The 27,064-nt window shown below is 44.4% G+C and overlaps 7 protein-coding genes across 9 annotated transcripts in view; 2 read left to right on the forward strand and 5 right to left on the reverse strand.

Annotated features, from left to right (window-relative positions):
• Positions 1-197: 197 nt before the first annotated feature.
• On the reverse strand, positions 198-718 carry LOC1278331 (glutactin; the record flags this gene model as incomplete). The annotated part of the gene is made up of 2 exons (XM_317954.5): positions 198-403; positions 481-718. Coding segments are annotated over 2 exons (444 nt in total), but the record flags the coding sequence as incomplete, so codon positions are not given.
• Positions 719-1,446: 728 nt separating this feature from the next.
• On the reverse strand, positions 1,447-2,243 carry LOC133393176 (carboxylesterase 3B-like). Its single transcript, XM_061656639.1, has 2 exons — positions 1,540-2,243; positions 1,447-1,477 (listed from the first exon to the last, which is right to left on the reverse strand). Exons 1-2 carry the CDS (start codon positions 2,241-2,243, stop codon positions 1,447-1,449), a joined length of 735 nt encoding a protein of 244 aa, XP_061512623.1.
• Positions 2,244-3,195: 952 nt separating this feature from the next.
• On the reverse strand, positions 3,196-4,224 carry LOC1278330 (uncharacterized). Its single transcript, XM_317953.3, has 3 exons — positions 4,064-4,224; positions 3,784-3,993; positions 3,196-3,713 (listed from the first exon to the last, which is right to left on the reverse strand). The coding sequence occupies exons 1-3, from the start codon at positions 4,134-4,136 to the stop codon at positions 3,289-3,291; spliced, it is 708 nt and encodes a 235-aa protein (XP_317953.3). The 5' UTR covers positions 4,137-4,224; the 3' UTR covers positions 3,196-3,288.
• A 1,736-nt stretch (positions 4,225-5,960) lies between these two features.
• On the forward strand, positions 5,961-6,940 carry LOC1278329 (uncharacterized). Its single transcript, XM_317952.4, has 2 exons — positions 5,961-6,309; positions 6,387-6,940. The coding sequence occupies exons 1-2, from the start codon at positions 6,099-6,101 to the stop codon at positions 6,788-6,790; spliced, it is 615 nt and encodes a 204-aa protein (XP_317952.4). The 5' UTR covers positions 5,961-6,098; the 3' UTR covers positions 6,791-6,940.
• A 1,488-nt stretch (positions 6,941-8,428) lies between these two features.
• Positions 8,429-13,576, reverse strand: LOC1278328 (gelsolin). 2 transcript variants are annotated; one of them, XM_061653459.1, is made up of 7 exons: positions 13,281-13,576; positions 11,328-11,402; positions 10,772-11,258; positions 10,488-10,702; positions 9,333-10,415; positions 9,031-9,267; positions 8,429-8,639 (listed from the first exon to the last, which is right to left on the reverse strand). In XM_061653459.1, exons 1-7 carry the CDS (start codon positions 13,338-13,340, stop codon positions 8,577-8,579), a joined length of 2,220 nt encoding a protein of 739 aa, XP_061509443.1. In that variant the 5' UTR covers positions 13,341-13,576; the 3' UTR covers positions 8,429-8,576. The 2 variants fall into 2 exon arrangements, with proteins under 2 accessions (XP_061509443.1, XP_061509444.1); XM_061653460.1 differs by having other exon boundaries at positions 9,333-10,412; positions 13,281-13,574.
• Positions 13,577-16,501: 2,925 nt separating this feature from the next.
• LOC133392711 (gelsolin-like) lies at positions 16,502-18,441 on the reverse strand. 2 transcript variants are annotated; one of them, XM_061653480.1, is made up of 3 exons: positions 18,226-18,441; positions 17,617-17,845; positions 16,502-17,526 (listed from the first exon to the last, which is right to left on the reverse strand). In XM_061653480.1, exons 2-3 carry the CDS (start codon positions 17,842-17,844, stop codon positions 16,588-16,590), a joined length of 1,167 nt encoding a protein of 388 aa, XP_061509464.1. In that variant the 5' UTR covers position 17,845; positions 18,226-18,441; the 3' UTR covers positions 16,502-16,587. The 2 variants fall into 2 exon arrangements, with proteins under 2 accessions (XP_061509464.1, XP_061509465.1); XM_061653481.1 differs by having other exon boundaries at positions 18,222-18,407.
• A 3,271-nt stretch (positions 18,442-21,712) lies between these two features.
• The window catches only part of LOC133392712 (insulin-like growth factor-binding protein complex acid labile subunit), a 34,537-nt gene continuing 29,185 nt past the window's right edge, over positions 21,713-27,064 (forward strand). The window contains exon 1 of the mRNA XM_061653483.1: positions 21,713-22,973. The gene's annotated coding sequence lies outside the window, so the exon portion shown is untranslated. The remainder of the gene's footprint in view (positions 22,974-27,064) is intronic.

Below are 27,064 nucleotides of genomic sequence, written 5' to 3' on the forward strand. Positions count from 1 at the left end.
TCCTTGTTGAACTGCCGTTATCAAATAATCTTCATTATCAGCTTCAGGTAAATGATACCTTTGCCATCTAAGAATAGATAACTTGTTTTTGTTGGTATCCAGCTAAACCTCGTCACAGGTTTCCGTATTGTTTGTACTGTCGTTTCTACTTGTTATCGGAAAGACTTGCCAAACTGGATTAACACAACCCCGTCACACTACACCCGCTGCTGCTGCTGGGTAAGATTCCGCCGGATTAGTTCGTCCTGCTGCTGTGTTGTGACGCCGCGGTCCGCGGGTGCGGATGATTCTTTTTGCTGCTGCCGCTGTCGCCGGGCCGCGTCAGCGTTGACCGTGAATTCGTCCAGGAAGTTGTTGCCAATGGTAAGCTCCCGGTCAAGGTGAACGTACGGGCCGAAGATCTCTGCAAGCGGAGCAAGTCACAGCCGGTTTGGATTAGGAGTTGTTAGTGTGGTTAGAGGTATGGCGGCCTAAACTTACGATTAAACGCTGGCCAGTGGGGAAGATCGCGTGACTTGGGAACGCCCTCCACTATGAACGACGACCACAGATCGACCATCTTCTTTGCCATCGCTGTGTCCGGTTCGTTCAGCTGGGCAGCGGTGGGTGGGTAAGGGAAAAGGTACAGCAGATCGTTGGTATGATGCACACCTCCATCGAACGGGATGTGACTGATGTCCTGATCGTAGCCGAACCGGGTATGCTCACCACGGTAGTCGAACGAGTACACGAACGTTCGATCCGGCGTGTGGCGGCTGTTGTACTGTGCTAGTCGCAGCACGCTTGACTTGATCAGATGCATTCCACAGAGCTGAAGAACAGGGAAGAGTTAATTTTGTCATATAAACGGAGCAAGCTTTACGAGCGTTACGATCACTCACATCGATCAGCCCTGGAACCATCTTCAAGATGTCCCCATTAGCAGCCGCCTCCATATCGAGCATACTCTTCACGGCGAGTGGCGTCACCGAACACGACACCTCAACCGTACCGAGAATTCGCTGAATGTCCTCGATCACATCGTACCGCAGGAAGTCCTTCTTGTCGTGCAGCTTCAGCGCACTCAAGATCGTGAACACGTCCACCAGCGCAAACGTACCCTCGTCTTTCACCACACCGGTAAGCATGGGAATGTTTTTCCTGCCACCACCGGCCTTCATCACCTCGTACGGTGTTTTGGGGAAGAGCTGTGATGGACCCCCGATCGTCATACGACCACCGGTGTTGTTGATTCCCTTGTGAAGACCTTGCCACTGACATCGAAAAGGGGACTTTGTAATAAAATCACTCAAAATAAGAAAATAAAAACCACTCACGTTGTGATGCATGAACGCCTTCAGCAGCGTGTACGTGTCCACCTCCAGCAGGAACTCCTCCACCTGCTCCAGCGGTGCTTTCGGATCGAACCCAGCACGCCGCGCAATGTCTCGTGCATTACGCTCCCCATTATGATCGAACTGCCAGCTGCCAAAAGCAGCTCCCGAGTGGAGAATGATCTTTTGAAAGTACGACTCCTTCAGGGCCGGACTGAACAGTAACGAAGACAGTATGCCCGCTCCGGCCGACTGTCCAATGGCCGTCACCTGCGACGGATCGCCACCGAAATGCTCGATGTGCTTTTGAACCCACTCAAACGCCAACAGCACATCCATAATGGCTGCATTGCCCGGAATCGTCTCCGTCTTGGTGGACATAAACCCAAGCGCACCGAGCCGATACTGTGGCACTACCAGCACGATATCCTTCTCCAGCAAGTACTCCGGTGGATGCTGGGCGGCACTACCACTGTAGAAACCACCGCCGTGAATGTAAACCGCCACCGGACGCTTGGCGGTAGTATCCTTCGTATACACGCACAAACTAATGCAATCTTCCAGGTTGGACGATTTTAGTTGATCTTTCGGTAGCTTCTTCAGATCACCGTAGCACGGTGCTCCCTGACCCCGGACCGATACGTCCTGGATGCCTTCCCACGGTTGGGCAGGGATCGGTGCCTTGAAGCGGTTCTTACCGACCGGGGGCTCGGCGTATCGTACGTTCAGGAACTGTTGGACCGGAGCCCCCGTCCACGCAGTTTTGGTGTAGGAACCTTTGAGCTTTCCCAGCCCGGGCAGATCTACGATTGGGTCGTGGTCGTTGGAGAAGCTTCGCTTAATTACTACGCCGTATTGGGACACCACACGCGTTAGCGTGTCTTTCGAGGAGTGATGGCGCACTGGGAGTTGTCGGAGAAGCTTAAACATTGTGTGGCTTTTGTTTTGGGAACTATTGTTCACTTGAAGATCACGTTAAAACGAGCTTTTATTGTAGTTTACACTTCACAGTTTTTGCTTGTTTCTTTATTCCACTAGTAACACTTCACTTCTAGTTTTACAAGATCACTTAAATGCTTCTTTCAAGATACAACTAGTCCCGCGGACACCTTTCAACTAAACGGACTTGTATCCGTGCTGGACAGTTTTAAGTGAACCTAATGTTTTTGGCCATCTCCAATACAATATTGTACGATACGATATTGTATTGGATATCGTGAGTGGTGGTAATGTGTTAGTTTGTTATCATTCCTTCCCTTTGTCACAGAAATAAACTACTGGAATTTGGTATCCATTTTATCACTCGTCAAACCGAATGATGATCCTCCTCTTGATTAAAAATTAGGGGAAAAACATCGAAACCTCCAAAATAACATCGCATAACGAGATAACAACGGGATGGGTAGGAGTAGTAAGTTTGGCTTACTGTTGTATACCCCCACTGAATGAATCGGATTGTTTTTGCGTGTGTGTGTAGTTCCGATTCAGCGTTCCCCAGGCTTAGCGCCTATGAACTCATCGGTGGTCTAGCTCTTTCGCGTGCATTTGTTACAAGTTATCTATTGCGTTCCGCATTTCGACCGAATTCCGATACAACGCTATGGCGGGTGACGTGTAGGCCGACCAACCAATGGCCAGTTTTTGCGTGGCGTGAGGCGCATTTTTGGGATTATTCGGGAGTAGATATCAAGCTGGCGAGACAGTAAGGCGATGGGCGCCTAGCCTGGAACTTCTTTTCCGCAAAAGCCTAGGCATGGATTAGCGAATTTTATTGGGGCGTTGGGGGTGTTATGTCCGATAGGTTGAATTAGAAAAACGAGCGTAATAAACTTATTATTTGCAATAAAACGACTTATCTAATTTATGATAAAGAAATCTCACATGTTTTGAATGCTTTTTGCATCATTGCCTTTTATTTCGATAACCCAGTGCGTCCTATTTTGTGTTTGTCTTATCACGCATTCCCACAAATTCCTTACATATCCTCCAGCTCAGCCTTATAGTAGTGCAGCGGCTCATTGTTGGCCAGCTTCTCGCGGATGCGATCACAGCGCTTGTTGGCCACCTGCTTATCCTTCGGGCAGGCCAGCGCCATCTGACGCCACATGCAGTACCCAAAGTTGGACGTTTCCGAACTGCACTGGCCCGCTTCCCGGGGCATTTTGGCCGCCTTGTCCTTGGCCTCCTTGACGCAGGTTTCGATGTGTCCGGCCAGCAGCGGCTGCTGCCAGTCGTCCGCCGCAAAGTTGCTCTTCACAAACTCCATCAGCTTCGGCTCGATCAGCGTACCGTCCTCGTTGACGACTTCCTTCTTGCGGCCGACGCACTCCATGGCGCAGATCACTTCCATCTTGGTTTTGTTGAGCCGTTCGCACGAGAAGAAGTCAACCGGTTCGTAAGCTATGGGAAGAGAGTGATTTGAAATTGGTATTGGGAAAACAAATAGCTAAAACCGCTTCGTCATGGTTACCTCCATCGGCCTTGTTCTTGTTGCGCACCTCCATGAAGCACTGCTTCTTGATTTCGTGGATCTTTTCCATGTTCTCCGTGTTGGCGTCGTTGCAGCATTTGTACTTGCGCTTGCACTTATCATCCTGCACTTCAGACGCCGAGCGACGGAACCGACCGAACATGACGGGCTCATCTGCATTGTCCAGCAAATCTTCCATCAAGACCTCATCTATTGCAAAGGTAAATAAATATATTTTTGCAATGATCATTCAATATTCGGAATCAAAACAAGCACTTACTGTAGAACGAATCCTGGAAATCGTACGCAACCACACACCCAACCAAACCGACGAAAAGTGCCAACTTCAGCATGATGTAAACAATCACCTAAACACTGTTTGCAGAACGAGAAGATCAGCTCCGTTCTAGAGCTTGTTTGAATTTGATGATCATTCGAATGTTTGGGATGCTTTATATACGCTGGAAGGCTGCAATGGTAAAAGCAAACAGAGCGGCGAAGGTGTCTGGAAGATATGTATTTTTATTTCGCTCACTCCCCTTGACGTGTCTATGTTTGTGCAGATTATTATGCTTTGCGTTCTTCCCGGTGATCTGCATCTTTTAGTGTGTTGATGAACGAGGTAAGAGATCTAGTTAGAAGCTCTGATTGATTTGTGCGGAGATCAGAGATCAAGTGCTTTGTACTGTAGGCTATCAGGAAGCAGGAAAAGAAGTTATATTTGTAGCGTTACCTAATCATTATGTTTTGTAAAAATTAAACAACAATACTGTTAAGATTGATTTATTTTAAGTTGTAGTTTAAGTGAGTTGTTACCTTTCTGTAAAAATAAATTCAATAATTACAGGATCTTTTACAAGTTATCCCATGACTACTTGACTGTTTGTCTTAAGATTCTCGTCTCATCTTTTGCAATTTTCTCGAGTGTTATGAATTAATTTAATCCATTTTTAGCAATATTCCAATTGTTAGTTGATAGTTGATTATTGAACTATAACTAGAAATTATGGATTAGAGATGTTAGAGATGATCCTTATATAGAGTTTTTGTATTTTTGTTTGTTTATTAGGAAACACAAGTTACCATTAAACCATTAATTAGAACATCAATTGTTCAATAAAATAGATACAATTTGGAAGAATTTAATAAAGCAATAACACGTTTGAGATGTTATTATAAAAACCCAAATAATTAATTTTGTGATTATGAAATTGTGCTACGATTTTAAAATTATTTGAGACAATATGCCTATTCTATGAACTTCTGCGGAGGAATCGTAAAAAAAATAATTATATATACAATGTTTACTATATTTTTTTGTAAAAAAATACCTAAACACTGAAAATACTTCTAGAACTCAGTCCCTTTTTAATGCACTCAATCGTGCTTCATTTTTTTGCGCTCGTTTGTTGTCTCCATTCTAAAGTTTTGTTCTTGCCCACCCCATAACAAAGATTGATGATTGATGGGCGTAAGATCCCGGTCGTAAGATTGGGAAAGCTCACAACAACGTTCGCCACATATGACCGGCTCATCCAGCAGATTCGTCTATGCTCTCTGTTCTGGACCAATCGATCCCCATCCAGCGACCCAGTCTGTTTGGCAGACTGGCTGCGTGCAGAAAATAAATATCACTTTCCTAGGACTCTTATTTTTGTACCATTAGAAACTGGCCCTTCCAGTTAGGCGGGTTGCGTTGCTGTGGCTGTTGTTGTTTTGGCTGATTCGTGCTACGTACGGTCAGGTCAATGATCCATAGAATTACCGAAAACCGACCAATGTATGCCTATGTCTACAAAACTGGCAACGGGAAGAAAGCACGGCTGTAACTGAACAAATGACATGGTCAGACTTCGCGATCGGCCGTGATTGTGTGCTCGGTGTTAATTCTACAGGTCAACAGAACTATTGTGTAAGAGAAAATGGTAATTCACCTACAAATGTACGGTTCTCTCCAAGCGCTGGAGATATGATTCACTTGACTCGCCACGGTTTGGGGCAGGGGCCGGGTCTCATCGCGGAGATCGGAAAGAGTTTGTTTGTACACGAAGTAAACTTCATTTCCTTCCTCTCACACGTGGAGTATTGAACAGATTACAACCGCTTTACAACAATTGTGAGAAACTCATCGTCAGCGAAATTACCGCTGCGACATTGCATTGCGGAGATGGCAATTAATGTACGATCAGCACCACGATCAAGCTTGACTCTTATCGACCGCATCGGCCGGTTGCATCGTGTATAAAAGCACTGCCAGTAGGTTCTGGTGGACAGTTGCAGTGTTTCCATACTCGTTCAGTAAGTTCCGACATACGATGGGAAAGGTGTTGATTCTGTTCGTCGGTGCGCTCGTAGTGGCCAGTGTCGCAGCAGGACGATTTGAGCGATCGGTATTTGCGCCGAGGATAAAGCGCGATGCCACGATGCGCTGTTGTAACGATGGATTCGAAAAGAGTGAAGTGCATGCCAAGTTCGCTGAAGTCCGGACTGCCTGCATGGAGGAGCTTGGTCTGGGTGAAACCACTCGTAAGTTGCTGATGTTAGAGTAGCATTCTTGTCTGTTCGTATGAAAAACGATCGATTTCTTTGCCTGCGACGTCTAGATGAAGAGCTGATCAAAAACCGAGAACATCTGAACTGCATCACCGAGTGTATCGCCAAGAAGGAGGGCATTGCGGACGAGAACGGCGCACTGCTGCACACCGACCTCGCCAAGGTAGTGCTGGAGCACATGAGCACCATCGAGTGGAAGGTACCGCTGGCGGAAGGCTTCATCCAGCAGTGCTTCGATGAGGTTGAGCTAACGGACGGTGCCTTCGTACCGAGCGACGAGGCAAAGTGCAACCCGGAAGGGTTCGACTTTGTGTTCTGCCTGTGGCGTCAGTTTACCCTAGCCTGTCCGGAGGAGTTCCGGGACGATTCGGAGAAGTGCGTCGAGCTGCGGGACAAGCTCACGAACAAGGAGGACGTGAGCGACTTGCACGATGATATAGAGGCGGCCGAGTAGGGCGGCTAGCTGTGTGCGCGCGCCTAGATGTATGCAACCGGAATGACACCGACCTAATGCTGCTGCTGGAGAAAAGATTTAAACTTACGGTTAGGTATCCGTTGCGAACGGATGCAAATATGAATAAATAACACACGATCATGCCCCCAATTTGAAATGGAGTGCCGTTATTTTGCGTTTAAAAATAGTGACAAAGTTAGAAATAATTCATTTGATGTCGTATTGACTAATGAAGTCAGCCAATAGCTGCAGTGCTTGATGATAGGTCTCAAATTACTTATAGTTTGTTGAGTTGGGCCGGTCTTGTAGTGCATTTAACCATTTTTTGCGACGAAAAAGTATGTCCTTCAAGAGTTAAAGCCCTGCATGCACCGAGTCTCTCAAAGTCTCTAAAAACAGTAAACCACTCATATCACTGATAGGCAAGCCCAGGGACAGCTAACATCGGCCTGGCCCGAATAAGGTTGTTGAGTTAAGTAAAAAGGGGGAGTATGAGGAAAAATAATAAGAAAAAAAGAAGACAAAGAGTTAATTGATTTAATGATAATACTTTTCATTAGACAACTTTTTGTTTCTCTTTTTGGTAACACCATTTAATCGATAATTACTCTTATTGGTAGACCAAGACAGTGCTCGTTCGGGTTTGTATATCATGCCCCTACGTTTGCAAGCAATCATCATACTTTTGACACCTTTTGATAAGTTTACCAGTATCTAGTGCAATAAATCTAATAAGGGTGAACAAGATAAGAAAAAATGGGTTCAGAAAAAAATGGTCTTATTGTATAGAGCAAGATGATTATGGCTTTTCTCACTCAATTCTTATGACGGACAATTAATAGTAGAGCTATTGCATAAACTTTATTTGTGAATCGTTACACGAATCTTGCGCCAATTATAATGCAGATTGAATGGCAAAACTAAACTGAAAAAATAATAAAAAATAGAAGGTACAGTTGAAATAAACGTTTACTTTTGATCCTGAAAATTCAAAGTACAGTGTTTTAGAAGACCCAAACTCAAAAGAATTCTTGGGGCTCAGAAGGTCTTATCATTACAATAACTAGTAAAATAGTAAAATAAAAATTGAGGTTTTTCAATAAACTGTTCTTAGCTTTCCTGTAACTTGTTTAGTTAAAATATAGTGCAATAGTAAGTGTACTTCTTTATAAGACGATGATTTAAAATATTGGTCAAACTAAAGATAACTCTTCGGGAGCTGTTAACTGCACATAATATAGAAAAAACCACACATGCACATTTAATATATTTTTGAAAGATTTTATATTTTTTTATCCAAATATCTTTAAACATGTATTAGCTATAATTCATTGCCAGGTCGTAATAGTAACAGGTTGAAAAATAGAGGCGTTTGTATGTAGTGTTGACATGACAACCGTCAACTGTCAATCTCTATAGTGGAAAACGGGTTAGTATCATGAAAGGCACTAAAAATTGAATTGGAATATTTATTGGAAATTTTGGAATTGGAATTGGAATTGGAAAACCTTATTAGAAAAGTGTTACAGTTTAAACGGAGAGCAAATAAAAGCCAACTAAGTTGTTTTCCAAAATCTTGTTTTTTTTTTTTTTAAATTATGATTGATTATAAAAAGAAACACAGCTAACACACGCTCATTTACTTCAAACACAGTTTTATTCCTTTGTGCGAACGTTCGTAATAAACGTACAGATTAAATGTAGCAAGGTAGTAATGGTGCATATACGAGTATGACACGTGACGGGCGAAATGACACGTGATAGTGGATGAATGGTCGATGCGTATCTAAGCAGCATGCTGGTTTTGCTCCAAAGCCTGCTGCCGGTACGCTTCGTATGACATTTGGTTCTGTAAAAAAGAAAGAGATAGAATGACGAGAGATGAAAACTTTTCCATAAACTGCAATGCGTTGTGATTGGTTATTGATTTCTTCTACACACATTACACATCTAAAACAAACCATTCCATAGGTTACCCTAGGGGAAGCGAATTAATACGAAGTAATACAGCAGCATAATCGTAACGTAACAGCTCACAAATTACAACCCAAAACGTATGCAAACCAATTAACGAGCGGATACCGTGCACTGAGGAGAAAGTATACTTTTGTTAGCGATAAGCAATCGAAATTATAGAGAGGTTACAATAGCATAGTATATCCTACACCAGGTTTACACACGGCTAGTAGCACACTGTTAAGCCAACAACCGGTCGGGGCAAGCGCTCACTAACGACTAACCTCCCAGAAAGCATCGTCCCACGTGGGGAAGAGTCGCTTGAAGCTTCTCGGCTCGGCGCCCTGCTTAAGTACAACGATCGGGACCGTCTCCTCCGACCGCTCGGACGGATCGGTACGGATGTACTGGCGGGCCATATCGATCGACTTGCTGCGTTCCTCCTCGGTTGCACCGTTACCGATCCAGCAGTAGATTTCGTCGCCACCATCCAGTACCATCACATCGTCCACGTTGAGATCCTGGAGAAGAGTTGATTAGTTAATTTGAGGTAAAGTTCACCTAAGCTCTCAAATAGCACACTTACCTCCTGCTCGAAGTGTGGCACTTCCTCGACGCGCAGCTTCTTGTTGTACAGAATGCGACAGTGGAACAGCCGGGGCGTCAGGAACGGAGCACCAGCCGGATCCAGCTCCCGATCGTACTCATCCTTTCCACCGAGCGCTGCCCAGAACTCCTCCGGTTCCGACTCTTCCGCAACAACTTCGGCACTTGCGTCGGGCGCAACCACACCGGCAATGTTGGCCGCCATATCCTTCTCCAGATCGGACGCACCGACACCGTGCCAGATGTACACGGTGCCCGCCGTCTTCAGCAGGAACACATCGTCCGACGCTAGCGATGCTGCCGTCGGGGCCATCTCTTCCGCTCGCACATCATCGGAACAGGTACCGCGAATGCGGAACAGTTTCGTATCTTCCGCCGACTGCTTGCCGTAATCGCCCAACAGCGTCACCATTCTGCCCTTGAACAGCTTCATAAAGTGGCGCGGTTCATTGCCCTGAGCGACGCGCACAAGAATCGCTTTCCCGTTCAGCTCATCGTCCATGCGGACGGCGTGCATGGCCGATGCACCCTTCTCCGTAGTGCTGGACGTTTTGCCCTGCCAGAAGTACACGATGTACCCGTGGCCACCGGCCCGGACCGTGTACTCGTACCGCACGAGGTACGAGTCACCGGCGTAGAACGTACCGTACGCATCCGGCTCAACCGGCTCCAGGTCGTAGTTCTGTACGCGCCATATCTCCACCGCACCCTGACCATTGTCCGGCATGAAGCCGAGCGCACGGCCACCGTTCTTCTTGAACGTGTGCAACACCTCCGGATCGAACTCGGCCTCCGCATCCGACTCGTCCCCGCTGCCCATGGCGGTTTTGATGAGCTGCGCGTGGCTAATGCCCTTATCGCGCCAGCTGGCGAAGAATTGCTTGAAGTCGGTCGTTTCTCCGTTCTCCACCACGCGATGTACGGCGGTGTGGACCGGGTAGCCCTTGGCGGTGATAAACTCCTGCGCCTTCACCATTGCCTGGGACCGTTCCTGACCGGTTGCACCCTTGCCGATCCACACGTAGATACTGCCTGCCCCGGTGTCGAGGATGTAGCAGTCCTGCTGAACGGGAGAGAATTGAAGTTGAAGAAGGCAACTTTGAGCGGTGTGATGATGAAGACGTTATCTACTCACATTAGAATCCAGCATGCTCTGCTTCAACGGACGCTCCCCGATCGGTGTGATCTCGAGCGATCCGCTAGCATCCGACACGTGGTAGAGAGCGATCGCCTTACAGTCGGACCGTTCGTACGCTTCGTCCGACTCCGACTCTTCTGCCACAGCGTCGGGAGAACCTTCACCGAGCACGTCAAAGAATTCCTGCTGTTCCGCGGAGCTTGCAAACTCATCTGCATACCACAAAAGGGCCTCATTAATTCCATTTCAAGGATTAGGCAAGAGACATTCAAACTTCCTACCTAAGATGTGCACATTGGCACGACCCGCATGATCTTGATCGCGAATCTGGCCCGCAGCACTGATCGCCTTTATCTTCTCCACCCGCTTAGCGGAAGCTCCCACGTACACGTAGATATCGTACCCGGCATCCAGTATGAAGCAATCGCCCTTGTTCATCGACCCAATCGACAGTGGCACCTGGCGGACGCGCACATTCTTTGCGCCCTTCACCTGGAACAGACGCTTCTCGCCGGCCGCATTCGTTTCGACCTCGTTGAAGCCGCTCTTGACGCCACCGGCAGCGTAGCGCACACCGCCCGGGAAGTAGCTCAGAAACAGCGAACCCTCGTGATCCTGCACCTCACGATGCTGAACCGGGGCGCCGTTATGACGATCATCCAGCTGGACGGTTAGAATTGCCGCCGAACCGGCCTCGTCCTGAGACGTTTCCAGCCCAAGCCAGAAGTGGACGTCCCACGAGAGTATGCCACTCTTGGATTCTTTCGTCTGCAAGATAAACGGGGGGTGTTATTTCTCAAAAACGAGGTTCAGATCTAAGAGTTTGAAAACTCTTACATTCAGTACGATGTAGGAATCACCGGTGTAGAATTTGCCATACTCTTTTACCGGTACCGGGACGGGCTCAAAGTTCTGCAAGTAAATAATGCGTACGATCGCCCGGCAGGCTATTAGAAGTGATTCATAACAGTAGCTCAGTACGATAAGCCGGTTTACGTGTGGAAAATTAACAATCAACCTTCTATATAAGTCATTAGCGACCCATGACGAACGTTTCTTCCGAGCGGTTTGAATTTCCCATGACTCACAAGGTCGCAGCGGCAGTTAAATGGATCGCAGCTTAGAAAAGATCGCGGTTCCGCCTTTCAGCTCAAAACTCTTAGGGGTTTTTGGGAGGCAAACTAACCAACGGAAATGGTCTGTTTGAACTGGTGGGTACACAGTGCGACGACTGTTTGAGTGGAGATTAGTCGTGTGGAATTAATTAAACAAACCAGATGAGACTTTGCCAAGAAAACGAAAAGGGGGATATAAAGCTCTTGCTGTAAACAGCATGCGTGCAGGTTTTGCAAAGTTTACATTAACACGCTTTCGCTAAAAATATACCGACCGAAATTCCGCAGAAAAAAAGACATCGGGTGGATTGCGTTATGGCCAGATAGCGTGGTAATTGCGTTTGTAAGACCGGGGTTCTCGTCTGCGGGAGCATAAATATCAGTGGCAGTACACACGATCGATATGACACATTTCGGTATCTTATCTTATCTTGGGTACTGCGCGTCATATTAGCCATTAAGGTAACGCCCGTTCAGAACATGACGAGTTCAATGCTTTCAATCAAATGGATCGAATGAGCTGGTCATTTTTGAATGCTTTGAAGAAATGTTGAGTTTATATGTCATAACAGGAAGATCTTTCGCATCTTAAAGGGCATCCAAAGAGTCCAAGAAATATGTTTATGTGATAAGATCTTTTTCATCTTGAAGAGTATTTTAGTCACTTGTGTCCAACCATATATTATGCACTAGCAATATCCTCCCGCAACTAGAATGAACATCCAAAAGGGGAAGTGATTAATACTCCTCCGAAAAACAGTATTCTACTCTCATGTAAACAAAACATCTGGCGTACATTAATGCATTCCAGTTGTACTGTTGGGGGAGCTGCGTTTGATGTATTGCTTGCCGTCGTCTATTTATAAAGCTGCCAAGACCGAACCGACTTGCCGCCCCGTAGAAGAAGTCGCTTTCCGTTAACACCAACAACATTGTTTTTGTCTTTGTTGCAAACGTTGTCACTTTTTTCTGTTGTTTTTCAGCGTCGATTCGTAACGGCACGTAACACGCATGGTTGATAATTATCAGCCCAACCACATCGCAACAGATAACATTGTGGTTAGCGTATCCGTGAGTCAGGTATTATTATTTACTACCATCTCGGTTGGATTAGATACTGACGGTAGTGCGCTGTGTCGTGCGGTATCGGAACTCCATGGGGAGCTATTTTTCTCCGTGCCGATGGGATGGTCGTGAAGCATTACGCCAGTCTGGTGCCATCGATTTTTGTGTGCCCAAAACTGGGACATCACCATTTCATCTTGCCACCGTACACGTCCCTCACGATCACTCCCTCGGTCATAGTCGTTTCAGTTTTCCGTCATTGCATCTTCTGTGTTTTTTATGTGTTTGCTGCTGAACCGTGTCGAAATAGGACCGAAATCGATTTCGGTGTCTTAACCGAATAAAAAACTCGCTCACAAACACGCACACTTACACACACAGCGACCCCTCGTGGCCATTTAAAGCGCTTTATCGCTTCCGGCATCACATCGCGAGCCGCTGGTTTGCTGGTTCGCGAATTTCTAACCGCAACGCATCTTCAAAATTGTGTGGTTGATTTTTCTGCCTTTCATTCAGGCACACAAAACCTGTTTTGGAACAGATTGATGCGGTTTTTTTGGCCTGTGTTGTTGTGACCTTGTGCATGTAACTCGCGGTATTCTATATTCACCTCAATGCGCCACACTTCCAGACCCTTGCTAATGCCGGCATTTTCAAACGCTGGATGCATCGTTACGTATTCACTGCACAGTGCACTTGGTTGTAATAATAGTAGTAGTAGAGGTAAATAGTCACTTGATCACTCGAGAATCCACCTACACTTAGATTCAAAGAGCAAAATATAGAGGCACTGTATGGAGGCACATCCGCAGCACGCGACTTCTTGCGCGGAACTGTAACGCTTCCATTGGCTGAAACCGGCATTTGTACTGGGACAGCGTTTATCTTGGGTGGCGGGTGTGACTGCGGTGTGGGAGTCTCGAAGGGGGGACCACCCTTTCAGGCGGAACTTCCCAGCGATTGTTGTGTTGGTGGTGGTGATGATGGTGGATAAACAGAGAGAATTATTGAGCTTGAACTTGAGCCGTGCCGTTTCGGCACGTGAACAATGCGAGAGCAGCATTGGATTGAGGTGTTTGTGATGTGGAAACAAAATTTTTGTACATCAGAAATACACGAGAGAAAGAGATATAGAGCATTGTGGCTGGAGAGAAGTGAAGATGAGTCATTGCAGTGGGAGAGTTTTGGTAGTAGACTACAGTGAACTTCACAGTTTTAGCAGAAAGGTATTTTGCAATAAGAATCAAATTGAATAAAACCGAATGAATGAGGATATTGTTAAGTTGAATGATGTCATGGTTGGAGGTAGATAAGAAAGCAATTTTGAATCCAAGGAATGTACTAAAACTGCCTCATGCATTGAACTGTCTTACATATTAAGAGAACATATTAAATTCTTGAATAAAAAAATTAAAAAAAGATCGATTGATGATGATTGATAATGATTCACGTATTATACTTTAATCTAATTATTAGTATGAGCTCGGCATAATATCAACCTTCAACAACCCATAAATTAGTGCGTTGATAATAAAATACGTAATGAACTACGGAACCTTTCTTTCTGAATAACCAAATTGATAATATTGTATAGCCGTTGCCGCTACATATTAGCTCCAACTCAAGAAGCCTTTAAGGGATATTTTTTTCCTGTAGTCAATTGTTTTATTTACAACACTAAACATCACGTCTGAAACGGTTTGTTGCAAAAATATTAAATTTAAGTTAAGTGATTAGTAATTTAATTGATACAATATAAAATAATAAAAAAATTCTATTTCGAATTTTTCAGTGAAGTGAAAAAGCTAGCCTATTTTCCGGAGTAAATAACGTCTTAATAATTTAATCAATTTTATTCCTTAACAAACAATCGAGTTGCACAATTTTTGTTGTGTCTTTGTAATGTAAAATTACAATTCCTAAAAATTTGCGGAATGTTATAAAATAAATGTAAAATGTTATAAAATTTATCAGCATGTAAATTTAGCATGATCCTAGCAATTCCTATAAAAGTAAAAATATTGTTGGCTTACATACTAAAATAGGTGAGTAAGATTCAAAAATGTATGAGAATTGTCAAAAATTAAAGCCAAAGAGCTTTCGATGTTTGGTGGAAACGACTGTCCATAAGAATAAATAATATTCCATAATAATGATAAATTATAAATTGTTTAATAAAATAATGATAGTTTAATAACAAAATACAGTCAGAATTCAATAGTTGAACGTTTTTTAGTTGGCATACTTTTTAGTTGAACGCTCAATAGTTGGCTGACAGTTTAACTGAGTAGTAGTAGTAGTAGTATTTGTTTATTGAATAATTACAACAACAGTTTAACTGAAAAGCATGCGCTTGTATGGGAAACCCTTTTTTTGAACAATTCACAAAAATCTCATGGCATGCCGAGAAAAATTTATATTTTTTTTTGTATGGAAAATCGTGCTAACTAAAAGGCACATATTCAATAGTTGGCAGGGAATTGAAGTTCAACCAGTGAGTTCAGACTGTATATACAGTGAACCCTCTCTTATTTGAGAGGCGATGGGACTGTCGAATAAGAGGGGTTTTCAAATTACAGAGGTGAAAAGTGAATGAAAGGTCCATACAAACATGAAGGAGACAGAACATTTAGTATGCAGCCTTAACTGTTGCTATAGGAAACTGCGAACAGAATCGCCAATTTGAGCATACATCTTTCAATAACCATGGCAACACCATACTCAAATAAGAGGGACACAGATTTCAGAGGTTTTCCAAATTAGAGGAACAAAAATGTACTGGAAATCAAGGGACTGTGCAAAATGTTCAAATAAGAGAGGTTTTTCAAATTGGAGAGGTGTCAAATAAGAGAGGGTTCACTGTATGTTTTTTTTATTAAAAAAAAAACAGATTGATTAAAATAAATTTATGTATAAAATATAAATTGAATGATCATTGATTTCTGTAAACAATCTAAGTATGAATTACCATCTTTGAATACTGTTGCAAAAAAAAAAAATAGATTGTAGAATAAAAAAAAAGAATAAGGAAATGATGCATCCTTATCATGTATCATAATCATGTGGAAGATAAAATATGTTAAGACCCGATTTGTAAAAGTAGCATAAGTAATGAGTATAAGTTTTCTTCCCTAATTACTTTTTCACTTTTCGTAACAAACTGCTGCACTTTATGCAATGAAAGCTCATCTAGAAGACGTTTAAATAGGTTCAAAAATGATCGAAATGATGAAAAAGATTAAAACTTTTTATAATATATAAGATAATAAATAAAGAGCATTTGGTAAAATTAAGCACAAATAGTCTAGCTAGTTTGAAATGCATTGACAATCAAATTATGACATTGAATAACGATTATTTTTAAAATTTTCCAACGTTTTAAAATTTACGACTAAAGAAGTGTCTTCATTTTAAGCAAAATATGTGTAAAGCCGGAAAAGTAAGTAAGTATGTGTAAAATACGTCAACTTTACATTTAACTTTTAGCAATGCTACAATTATTGGCGTTGTAAGACAATTTAAAAGCTGCATAGTGATCGTTTGCCTTAAAGGCAGCTTCTAAAGGTCGCAGATAGGTTCAATTTAACTACGTTCTAAGATATGGCGGTATAATTAAGTCAATGACATTTCGCTTCGGGCATGCTGGAGGAAACGATAATAGAACCTTTTACCGGTAGGAATAATTGACATCAATTAATCTGAAGCTGACGCTTCAAACGTGACCAAATATTGACTGAGTAAAACATTAAGTAGTTTTTCTGTGTGTTTTTTTAAGACTTCAAATGTGTTTATTCGGATTGTTTAACTCTTTTCCAATCAACACTTCTTTCATCATTTTGTACATTTTCTCATGTATTTCGCTACAAAAAACAATCTCATTTTCTACGCCAGTCAGCAACTCAACACCAAACTTCTACTTACACCAAACGCGACTGGTTCGAGCCGGCAGCACGCCAGGTCTGGAAGAAGTGCTTGAACGGAGCCGTTTCCGCGTTCTGCACCAGCCGCTCGACCGGCGTCCAGGCCGGATACTTCTTCGATCCAATGAACTCCTGTGCCTTGGCCAGAGCTTGCGTCTTTTCCTGCTGCGTCGCACCCTTGCCAATCCACACGTACAGACCGCTGCCAGTGTCCAGGATGAACGAGTCCTCCTGCTTCAGGAACTCCTGCTTCAACGGCCGTTCGGTGATCGGTTCCACTGCCAGCTTACCCTTGGCGTCCGTCACACGGTACAGCTGAACGCGGGCAGCATCCGTCTTCTCGAACGCAGCATCGGCCGGTGCGGTGGATTGATCCGGCACCAGGGTCGGCGAACCGGAGCCCAGAATCGTGAAGAAGTTCTCCTGATCGGTCAGCGTGGAAAACTCATCCACAATGTGCACCTTCGCCCGGCCGGCATGATCCTGATCGCGCAGATCGTTCGCAAAGTTGATCGCCTTCAGCTTCTCGACGCGACCCGCATGCGGACCGACGTACACGTAGATTTCACGACCCGCGTCCAGTATGAAGCAGTCGCCCTTGTTCATGGCCGACACGGCCAGCTCGACCTGGCGGACGCGAATATTCTTCGTACCCTTGATGTGGAACAGCCGCTTCGCACCGGGATCGTTGGTGGTTACGTGCTTGAAGCCGCTGGCAACGCCACCCTCCAGATAGCGGACAGCACCCTTGAAGTAGCTGAGGAAAAGGTCCGACTCGGTGCCCTCCACTTCCCGGTGCTGTACCGGCAAACCGCCCAACAGATCATCGAGCTGCACGGACAGGATCGCGGCCGAACCGGCCTCATCCTGGGTAGTTTTCGTGCCGAGCCAGAAGTGGATGTCGTGCGTCTTGACCTTCTTTTTGTCCTCCTTCGTCTAAATTGGGGCGGCAAAAGGACAAAATAGATCATCAATAAAACCCAGGTTTCTTATCACCTGCATCGGGGCATGTTCGTTATCACTCACGTTCATCACGATGTACGAATCACCGGTGTAGAATTTGCCATGCTCTGCCTTCGGGATGACGACCGGCTGGAAGTTCTCCACACGCCATACCTCAACGCCGACCGTTTTTCCCGCATTGTTGAATGCGGGAATGTTCAGCTTCTTGTTCGGCCCGCTCGCAACGGTAGCACCGTGGACGAGGGCAACCGAAACCGTCACCAAAAGTGCACTGACGAGCAAACGATTCATTCTGTGGGCGAAAGAGTGCAGAACACAGTGTGTTGTTGGTGTTTAATTCTGCTGTTCAATAACATCAGCCCCAGCAGTGTCATTGATGTCACGGTTATCAACGATTGTACAACAACTGGGTGGTTTTGTTTGTACGGTTTCCCCCGATGACCCCTATAGCCTTCACGTTGATAGGCCCGTACGGGCCGGCGAGCAGATGAGTTCAAGGTTTACCGGAACACAGTGTGTAACACTGGCGCATCGGGTTTTGTCACACACACTATCCGATTAGGATATGCTTGAGTGAACGTAGAATGCGAGATATCACATCACAATAACAAAACACACTTCCTTCACAATCACTTCTAGATTATGTACGATCATGTGCGCAGCTTTACCTACCTTGCAGAGTCTCGCTGTGGTCAACTTCACCGATGTAACTCCGTGAACGTTATGCCGCAACGAAGCTCATGATCATTTATATTCGTTCAGCTTTTTGGAATGGGCTCGCGGTGTAACCAACACATGTAAGTGCCGCAATTCCGCGAAAGAAGATCGTAGAGAAGTGATTGAGTGATGACGTACGTTTGGGTAGGCATTGGGAAGGGATAGACAAGTAAAGTGTCGGTGTAAGTGTGTGCGGTCATCTTTACTGATTCACACTCGCTATGCGCCCATGTTGTGAGCTGTCTTGACCAGAGATGTAAAACTCTGGGAGGAGAGCGTAACTAGAAATATTTGTAATATTTAACAAGTTTACCAATTGAAATTATAAAAGTGCTGAACACATATTTTCGTATTATATAACTATTATACTCATAATAAATCTCAAAAACATTTAAAAAACTTGGATTTGGACGGCTTATTTGCCTAATGAGTAGATCTAATGGATGGCGATTGGTCATATAGCGCTGGCAAGTTGATCGATTATCCCCGTAACAGTGAGAACTGATTACAGCCGTATAAACCAAATGTGTAGTAATGTATGTACAACGCTTACATTATCACTTTTTCCAGCATGTAGATGTAATGTATTGTTTGATTTGATTTTTTTATTGGTTTCCCCATTTAGTTTTAATAGTAATTCGCTTCTGTTTTAATTAAATTCTTCTAAGATTAGCTAATTTGACAATCTTATTAGAACCTGATTGAACCTTCCAGATTTGAACATGGCACATCTTTCAAAAGATTACTTAAAGAATCTATGCCATATTTTGTTCTGATTATTCAATATTAAATGTTCAAAAATACATTACGCAAGCACTGGGGTTTGACTACCCTGTCATCAAGTGGCTGATCGTGTGATCGTGCGAATGACACCTCTATACGTTTAATGTTGATACTAAACAAGGGAATGCCCAGTATGCTCACAAACAAACCGAGCAGGGCAACAACAATCACTAACCAGGGCACAATTGTATTAGTGTTGAAGTATGAATCAATCACAAATACTACAAATGTGTGCTGCAGTGTACTGCATCGTACAAAAGAGTTGTTTTGAAACAATAATGTCAAATCTTATCGTTGAATAAGGAAATTCCACAACAGATCTGGCTCGAGTTGCAGCGACAGACATTAGCCAGACAAACAAACGGTTCAGTAGTAACTGGTATATGCAGGAACAATCCATTGACTGGACTCTGAGATGTGCTTGCAGAAAGATTGTTGTTTGTATGAAGAGAAGATAGGCAGATTAATCATATGCTATGATCGCGTACAGCGTCATTGTCATTGCTCTTTTTTCAGAAGGCCTATCATTTGTATTTGGCGTGTTGAAGGTGGCATCACGACGTTTCGAACTTCTGTCTACTATTACTAGTAATAGTCGATATTGGAGGAAGTGCTCATCAAAATTATCATCTATCTGGCCATTTTAGGTTGCATCTTGTGCTAGCTAATTTTGAGATGTTCGAGCTAAAGTAACTCAGATATAGAACCTATTAAATCTCTTGAACAAAATATATATTAATTATGTTTTTTAAACTAATTTTATAACACGCGTGATCTTCTAAGGAACAACATAGACGTGAAGGTGATCACACTGAACAAGCGTTTTGGTCAAATGTATTTCCAACTATGAAATAATTTCAAATACACAAAACTAATATTCTTCAAGGAAAATAACAAAAAAGTTATATTAAAAAAAGCTCAACTTCGGCTTCTCTAATGCAAGGCGTACCCACCTATACTGACGGCTTATAAGGGCTTCTTAGGCAGGATACCATCTTCAATTATGGAAACATTTGATTCTTTTCGCGCTCTTTTATCGTTGTATTGTAACGCCAGGAGGAATACACTTCTAGTCTAAACGAGGTTGCTGGATTCACCAATTAACTTTTACAAACTTCAACCATAAATCATGTTGCGAGTGGTGGAGTCTCCTCGTGCTGGACGGACTTCGAAACCTATTAGTTTGTGTATTATCCGCCTCCTGCTAAAAATTCGTGCCCTTTGAAAGATCGCAACCTCACGAAGCCGCTTAGTCCGCTCACCGATATTGTCGCTGCTTCTGTTACGGTATTTGTGGAGCATGTGTTATTGTGCTACTGAAAGGTACACCCTATCCTCCCTTGTGAGCGTGGCGTTATTTAAGGAGAGCCCCTTATTATTGCAAATTAAACGGATAGTAAATCTTTGATATAGAGGGACATACCGTACCTTTTGATATTGTAAGAGCTGACGCTGCAATATATCAGATCTTTCCAAATTTTGATCCTCGGGCAGCATTAGACTATTGAAAGCCTAAAAAGGTGCCATCGACAACTTGTAATGGGGTCCTAAATGTAAATAAGGAAAACAATCTGTTATAATATCCTGTTTTTATTTTAACATTGTAATCATTTCATGCTGCATTACCTCACATCCATCAATTTATTTATAGTAACTCATGTTTTTATACCTATGTTGCATTTGCTGAGTCACTTTGTAGAGGTAACAGATGCTTTTGTGAAAGTAATTAATTTTATTTTATTTTAAGATGTTTTCTCTAATAGTAGGGCATAGAGTTAAACCTTTAGGTGGATAGAAAAATGTATCCTTTGGCTTTCCCCTAAACGTTCATTTCTGATGTTGAAATATTTCATCCCCACCAAAAAACCAACCGCGAGTAAATGCCCTCTCCTACCGAAAAGGACATGAATGTGTCCACCAAAGAACGAAAGAAATACTTAACGAAGCTTCAACCCCGACGAAAATACGACTCTTCGATTCATTCATCCTTTCGCGGATGCTAATAAGGGGAAACTCGGATGTCGTTCGCGCACAGCAAAACAGGGCGAAAAATTGATCAACCTAGCCAGGACACAAACCACACGAAGGGATGAGTTTCGAAAAGCACAGGGATTGGTTTTCCCTCCTTTTCTCAGTTTCTCGTTATTACTGCAGCGTACAGTCAGAATAACGGAAGGGAGAACAACACAAAAGGAACCAACCTGAATACAGGGTCTTTTGTGTGGGGTTCCCTCATGCACAACAAAAACAGAAAAGGTTCCTTGTTTCGGCTTTTGTACGCTGCAACAAAGCGGAAAGGAGACGGGGGGAAGTAACTTTAACAAGCAAGAAAGAGAAGCAGATAAAAGCACGTTTTTGTGTGCGTGTTCGAAAATAGAGCGAAGAGCGCGTAGTGGCGGGTCAGCTTTGCATCCCGAGAGGAGTCGTCGCCGTTTTTCCCGATTTTCCCGACAGTAAAATCGTCCGTCCCAGTGCCAGTTACTTGAACCGTTGTGAAGGCCTTCGTACGCTCTCCCGTCTCCTGCGCTGTGAGACTCTCTTGCTCTCCCATCTGTCAATGTAGGCGCAAGCAGGTGACAAAAGGATATTCGGAGAGATGGTGCTGTGTGAGTGTGAGTGTGTATACGCTTCCATCCCGAAAGGCGAAGGCTGCTGCGACGCTAAACAGCCGATGCTCCGAGAGAGCGAAGATTAGTTCGAGCTGGATGTTTCATAATATTGGGTCGGTGTGGTTTTGCGCTGCGGAGTCACCGGAACCGTAACGTAGGGCGCATCCCAGTTTCGCTGCATTAAAGCCTACAAGCGCGATGTGAATCGTTCTAGCTGTGTGTGTGTGTGTGCGTGAAGAAGAACAAAAAAAAAGAAATAGAAGAAAAACAGTACCTACAATTGTTTAGTCACCATAAACCACCGAAAGCAATCATTGAAAACTGCCAAATTCTCCTCTGAAGTGTCAGTGCCAAGTGAGTCGATAATAAACGGTTCGTAACGTTCGTTGGGTGTGATTTTTGCTGTGTGTCTGTGTCGTGTTGTGCCAAAGCAAATCAAACTCCTCCAGCTACTACTGTACAATGGACGAAAAACAAACAATTGAAGTGTAAACTATTCCACGCTGCATCCATGACTACGGCCGAACGGAGTGCCGTGGAACAGTAGCAGTTGCAGTTGGTTTGCTCCAGCCCAGGGCCAGCTTTAAACGGTGACCCCCAGGCAAGCGACTTCGGGTGTGTAGGCGTGTCCAGGGCCGTGCCGGTGCGGGTTTTTCGCCTGGTTTCGGATTTCGTGTAGTTCAGCAAACTCTGGACCAAGTGGATTGAAAGCGGGCTCGAAACCTCCGAAACCGTGGTTCGCTGAACCGGAAAGCGTACAAATTGGGGCCATCCAGCAAAACCAACCCAGTCCATGCAAAGACCCAAACGAACGAACAAACCGAACCGAACCGAACGGGGACAGTGATTTGTCGGCGTGGGCAGAGTGTGTCGAAAATACCTTCTTTATCATTCCGGAAGTGTGTCCACCCTTGGTTTGTTTGTGTGGTGTGGAAAAGGAGAGGGGGGAGTAGCAGATAGTTACGGGAGTGAACCACCCAACCGAAAGGGAGTGGCTCAATTGGGTGAGCGCCTAAAGTTCGCCAGGACTGTTCCGGTTTGAGGCAAGGTGAGGGCAAGCACCGAAAGCATGCTGATTGCGGGCACTGTTTCTGAATGACCATCCAAAGTTCCGGGCTGACGGACTGACAATCAAGGGCGAAAAAGATAAGAACTAATGCGACGTGCGGGTGCTACTACCAGGGAGCGGAGAGCTACTTAAAGTCACCTCAGAGACGCGAGAGAGAGATAGTGAAAGAGAGAGAGAGGGCATAAAAGCGAAGGAGCAGCATCAGCAGTAGTAGCAGCAGCAGTAGCATCAGGAAGAAAGAGGTTTGTATTTATTACATTCTTTAAATACCACTCCACGATTGGCCTTTCACGACCATTTTACGGAAGGCTTCTCGCTCGCTCCCCTTTCTTGAGGCTTGCAGGGAGGTCATGAATTATTTATATCGCAACATTACCGTAGCCCCCGTCCCCGTGCGCAGGTCCTCTTTGGATGGGGCAGTGGGTATCCTTTTTCTGTTATCCTTTTTTTTGTTATCACTCCCACATCCTCCTCCTCCTCGGTAGCGCCATCTGCCTGCGCTGGTTTTTTTGTTTAGAAGTTGGGGTGTTTCGTAGCTCCTCGTTTTTTTTATTATGGAGCTACCGCGTAAAGGCTTCCCCACCCGATTTTTCTGGGTGTGTCCGGTGGAACAGCCCAGCGGCGAAAAGAACAAAAGGAAACGATTCTTTGCCTCCTACGATCTAAACACACACAGACACACAGTGAGCCTCACTGCCAACTCCCATGGTGATGTATTTTAAAGCGCAGCCAACTGCGAGACACAAAGAAGCGAAAGCTTCGGCGTCTGTACAGCAGGATATCTACGTGTTTATAAAGGAGTGGAGCCCCGAGTACACTGAGCCACATTTATATTCCTTTGTGTGTCCTGCGGGTGTGAGTAGACGGATGGAGCAAGTGGCGAAGGCAACGAAAGTGAAAGTTGTGCGGGAATGGAGCTCTCGTTCCTGTTTTTTTTTGTTGTTGCTGTGAGGCAATCAAATAGCTTCGCTACGGTGATTCAAAAGGTGCCGACGTTTGCGGTCGAATTTAATACCGTGTCACGCCCTAAATTGAAATTCTACCACCTTACCCTTCGGCAAGGCACCAAGGGAAGATGGAGAGTCCATTTACACTTCCGGGTGCGTTTGTTCGGGGTTTGCAGGGAGGAACCCGGGGCAGCACGTTTGTGGTGCCTTGGTAAATACGGAAGTGTACAGAATCGCGTTTTTTTACATCCATCTCCCAAGGCTCGGCGAGACCATCAAGAAGGACTCCACCAAATTCCAGTACCAGCGAGACAGATGCGACATTGATATTGAGATTTGCGGAAATTTTATTGACTGATTCCGTTCTCTTCAACTTTTTCAATCTGTTTGTTTGATTTGTTGGGCTATTTTTTGCTTGGAGCCTAAGGTGTTCCAATATCTGCAAGATTTTTGGCACTTTTTTTTGTCGTACCGTTCATGGCGCACGTCGTTCGCAGGGCAAGTCTCCTGTGATCTTTCTTCTGCTGGTGGCCAATGCTTCAGAAAAGCCCTGCTCCATGGCGATGTGACCGTTGCCGGGGGTAATGGAGCGAATGGAAATGCTTCTTCGCCAGCGTGACACGCGGCGCTGCTGCTGATGGTGATAAAAAGCTGCCGACGAGACGTGACTGCCGAATCTGTTTTAGGCTTCGGGGCGTGCTCTTCGATACACACACCCGTGGTTGGTGGGATATTTGATTTTTCCCTCATCTTCTTGTTCTTCTTCGCCGTGAAGGTACTTTGATTTGTTGTTTTCCTGTTTCCATCAGTATTTAGTATGATTTTCGATCTGGCACTCGCAATTTCAATTTCCTCGTGCCCGTGGACCGTTTCACCTGGCGCATTGGTGGAGCTTCCTTTGAGTGGCTCGTGTGCGAAGCTCAAGGAAATCGATTCCCAGTACCGTGATCCCCGTAGCTCTTTGAAAATGGAACGATCGACACACACACATTGAGTGAGGGTAAATCAATATACATGGAAATAAATAAATTCGATTTATGGTTGGAATAAATTTTCAATGAATTGCAAAATGAAGTCGGCTGCAATGGGTCTGTTTATGGTGCCGCTGGAGCATGGGCTTAGGCACCGTCAGACAGCAAGATGCTCAAGCGCTAGCAGGTGTAGGAGCCTCGGAGCGAGAGAGAGCGTGTACTTTACACAGTGGCTGTTGACTCCAAGTTGGAAGATGTGTTCGCCAATCCATGGTATCACGTGGTCCCGGAGGGTTGGTTTTCCATCGAACCCGACAATGTATACAATGACAACATACCGCAAACAACACGGCGATATTTACATTTGCCATTGTAAGGTGACTTTATGCATGGAACGTGCTGCGATTGTTTGGAGACGGTCGTGGAGAGAGGATAATATTAAGTTTGTAGCATCAAAGGGCATGAGCTTGGTCACATGAGGGTGTACCTATTTGGTAGACGGTATGTTTGCACAGCTTACAGTTCAGAATTCTTTCTTGGAACGCTAAATAAAAATTGAAGAATTGACTGATACAAGGAATTTGTTTCAAAATCCTAAATTTCAACACTTAGAACTGTCAATTTCTAGTACATCAAATAGTTGATTGACAGCTTATAATTGTCAGTGTTGTTGGAAAACTGACAGCTGTCAAATACATTACCATTCAATATGGTGGATTTGCTTAGAACTGTTGATGGCAAAGAAGGATTAAGATACTAAAAGATAGTATTAACATTGGAGAGTGATATATATTTACTAAATTAGTACACTTTATTTGTCTAACCGTGAATATGATGAATTCAATAAGCAGTTTTTTCCTTATTAAATTGACAGTTGAAAGCTACTCTTTTGGATCTCTACTATTGTGTACTAAAAATTGAAAATGTTAACAATACATTACTTTTAACATTACTTGAGGTGTTGTACAGCTAGTGATGTAGTCAAAAATTCTAGCATAGATGAACTTATTTATTTTAAATGAGTGTTTATCAAATGATTTGGTAAACTATGTGTGGCTATTTTTTGTGAGATTTGTTTGGTGAAGAATGCTACCATGTAAACATGATATCAAACTCAATATCAAAAATTGTAGAAATGGAATAACCTCCCCAATAATGGTGAAGTTAGTAATGAACAAAGCGTATTTCCTTAATTGATACACATGTTTACTTTCTCATTTACTAAACATCTCATCTCGATCAGAAACCTCCCAATTCCGAGCTGATATCAGTTTTTTTTGTTTCTCCAGGAATCACTACCATGCTTCATTAACCGATTATTGCCCCCCTGTTTGTACACGTTCTGCCAATTAGGCTACAGCTCTTTGCCACCCTCGCCCGACCTTTCCATCCCATCCCAACACAACCGATTAACACATGTTCCATCGAACATTTTGACCGGGTGCTGGATTACCCGTAGCGCGCTTCTAATCTAATTTGTCACCGAATAGTTTCTGCCTCGGTAATCGGGCCGGCAACACGTGACACTGGCAGCATCAACGAGCCGGGCGAACGAGATTACTGTGAGCAATTTGTTTAAATATCTTTATCGCGTCGTAACGATCGACCGTTCACCCAGCGGCGGCTGCCGGACAGCGCCTCTCGGGGACAGCTCCCGGGCGTGTTGGCGTCCAACGCCTCTCCGAGGACCGCTTTGACACTTCCCGGAAAGCGAACACCGCTGAAGCCTCAGAACCTTTTTTTGTTGTTGTCTTTCTTCGTCCTCAAACACACACACACACACACTCTGGTGGTGCTAAAAAGTTGGCCTTTTCCAGAGCGACACGGATGGACCCGGTCACACGCCGGGTTTCCGACGGGTCGAAATTGGTTTCGATCGTATCGGATTGGGTCGGTGGGTGCTGTACGGGAAAAGGGTCCAGACAAGACCGTGCGCAAGAGTGTCCCTGTGTACCTGTGTACGGGCGAGGTGCGATAAGTCAGATGTTATCCTACTGAGCGACGGCAAAGGTATCTTCATTACATCCCGTACAACTTGTATGTGTACCAACACATACACACACACGCAGGCTGCCAAAATAAGGATTAGTAGAGAATGCGACTGTATGAAACCGTTTTTCGAGAAGCGCAACAAGGACACTGGACCAAGGATCGAGGTACGGCGGCTGTTATGTATGCTTACCGTGCCCCGTTCCTCGGAAATGGCCGGCAACGAGCAGGCCCGATCAGTCCGAAAAGGGAAAGGAAAGGGCTAGTAAAAATTAATTACTTTTTCAATGGGCTAAAGCCTGGGATCTCTTGCCAGCGATGCACAGGAATTAGAGGAAACAGGGGTAGGATCGCCGTGCGCAGTACCCTTGTCAGAACACCTGTTTCAAAGGATGTAATGTGTTTTGTTGTTGTTGCTCTCTCCAT

This window comes from Anopheles gambiae, chromosome 3 (assembly GCF_943734735.2).
Source record: "Anopheles gambiae chromosome 3, idAnoGambNW_F1_1, whole genome shotgun sequence".
Taxonomy (NCBI): Eukaryota; Metazoa; Arthropoda; class Insecta; order Diptera; family Culicidae; genus Anopheles; species Anopheles gambiae.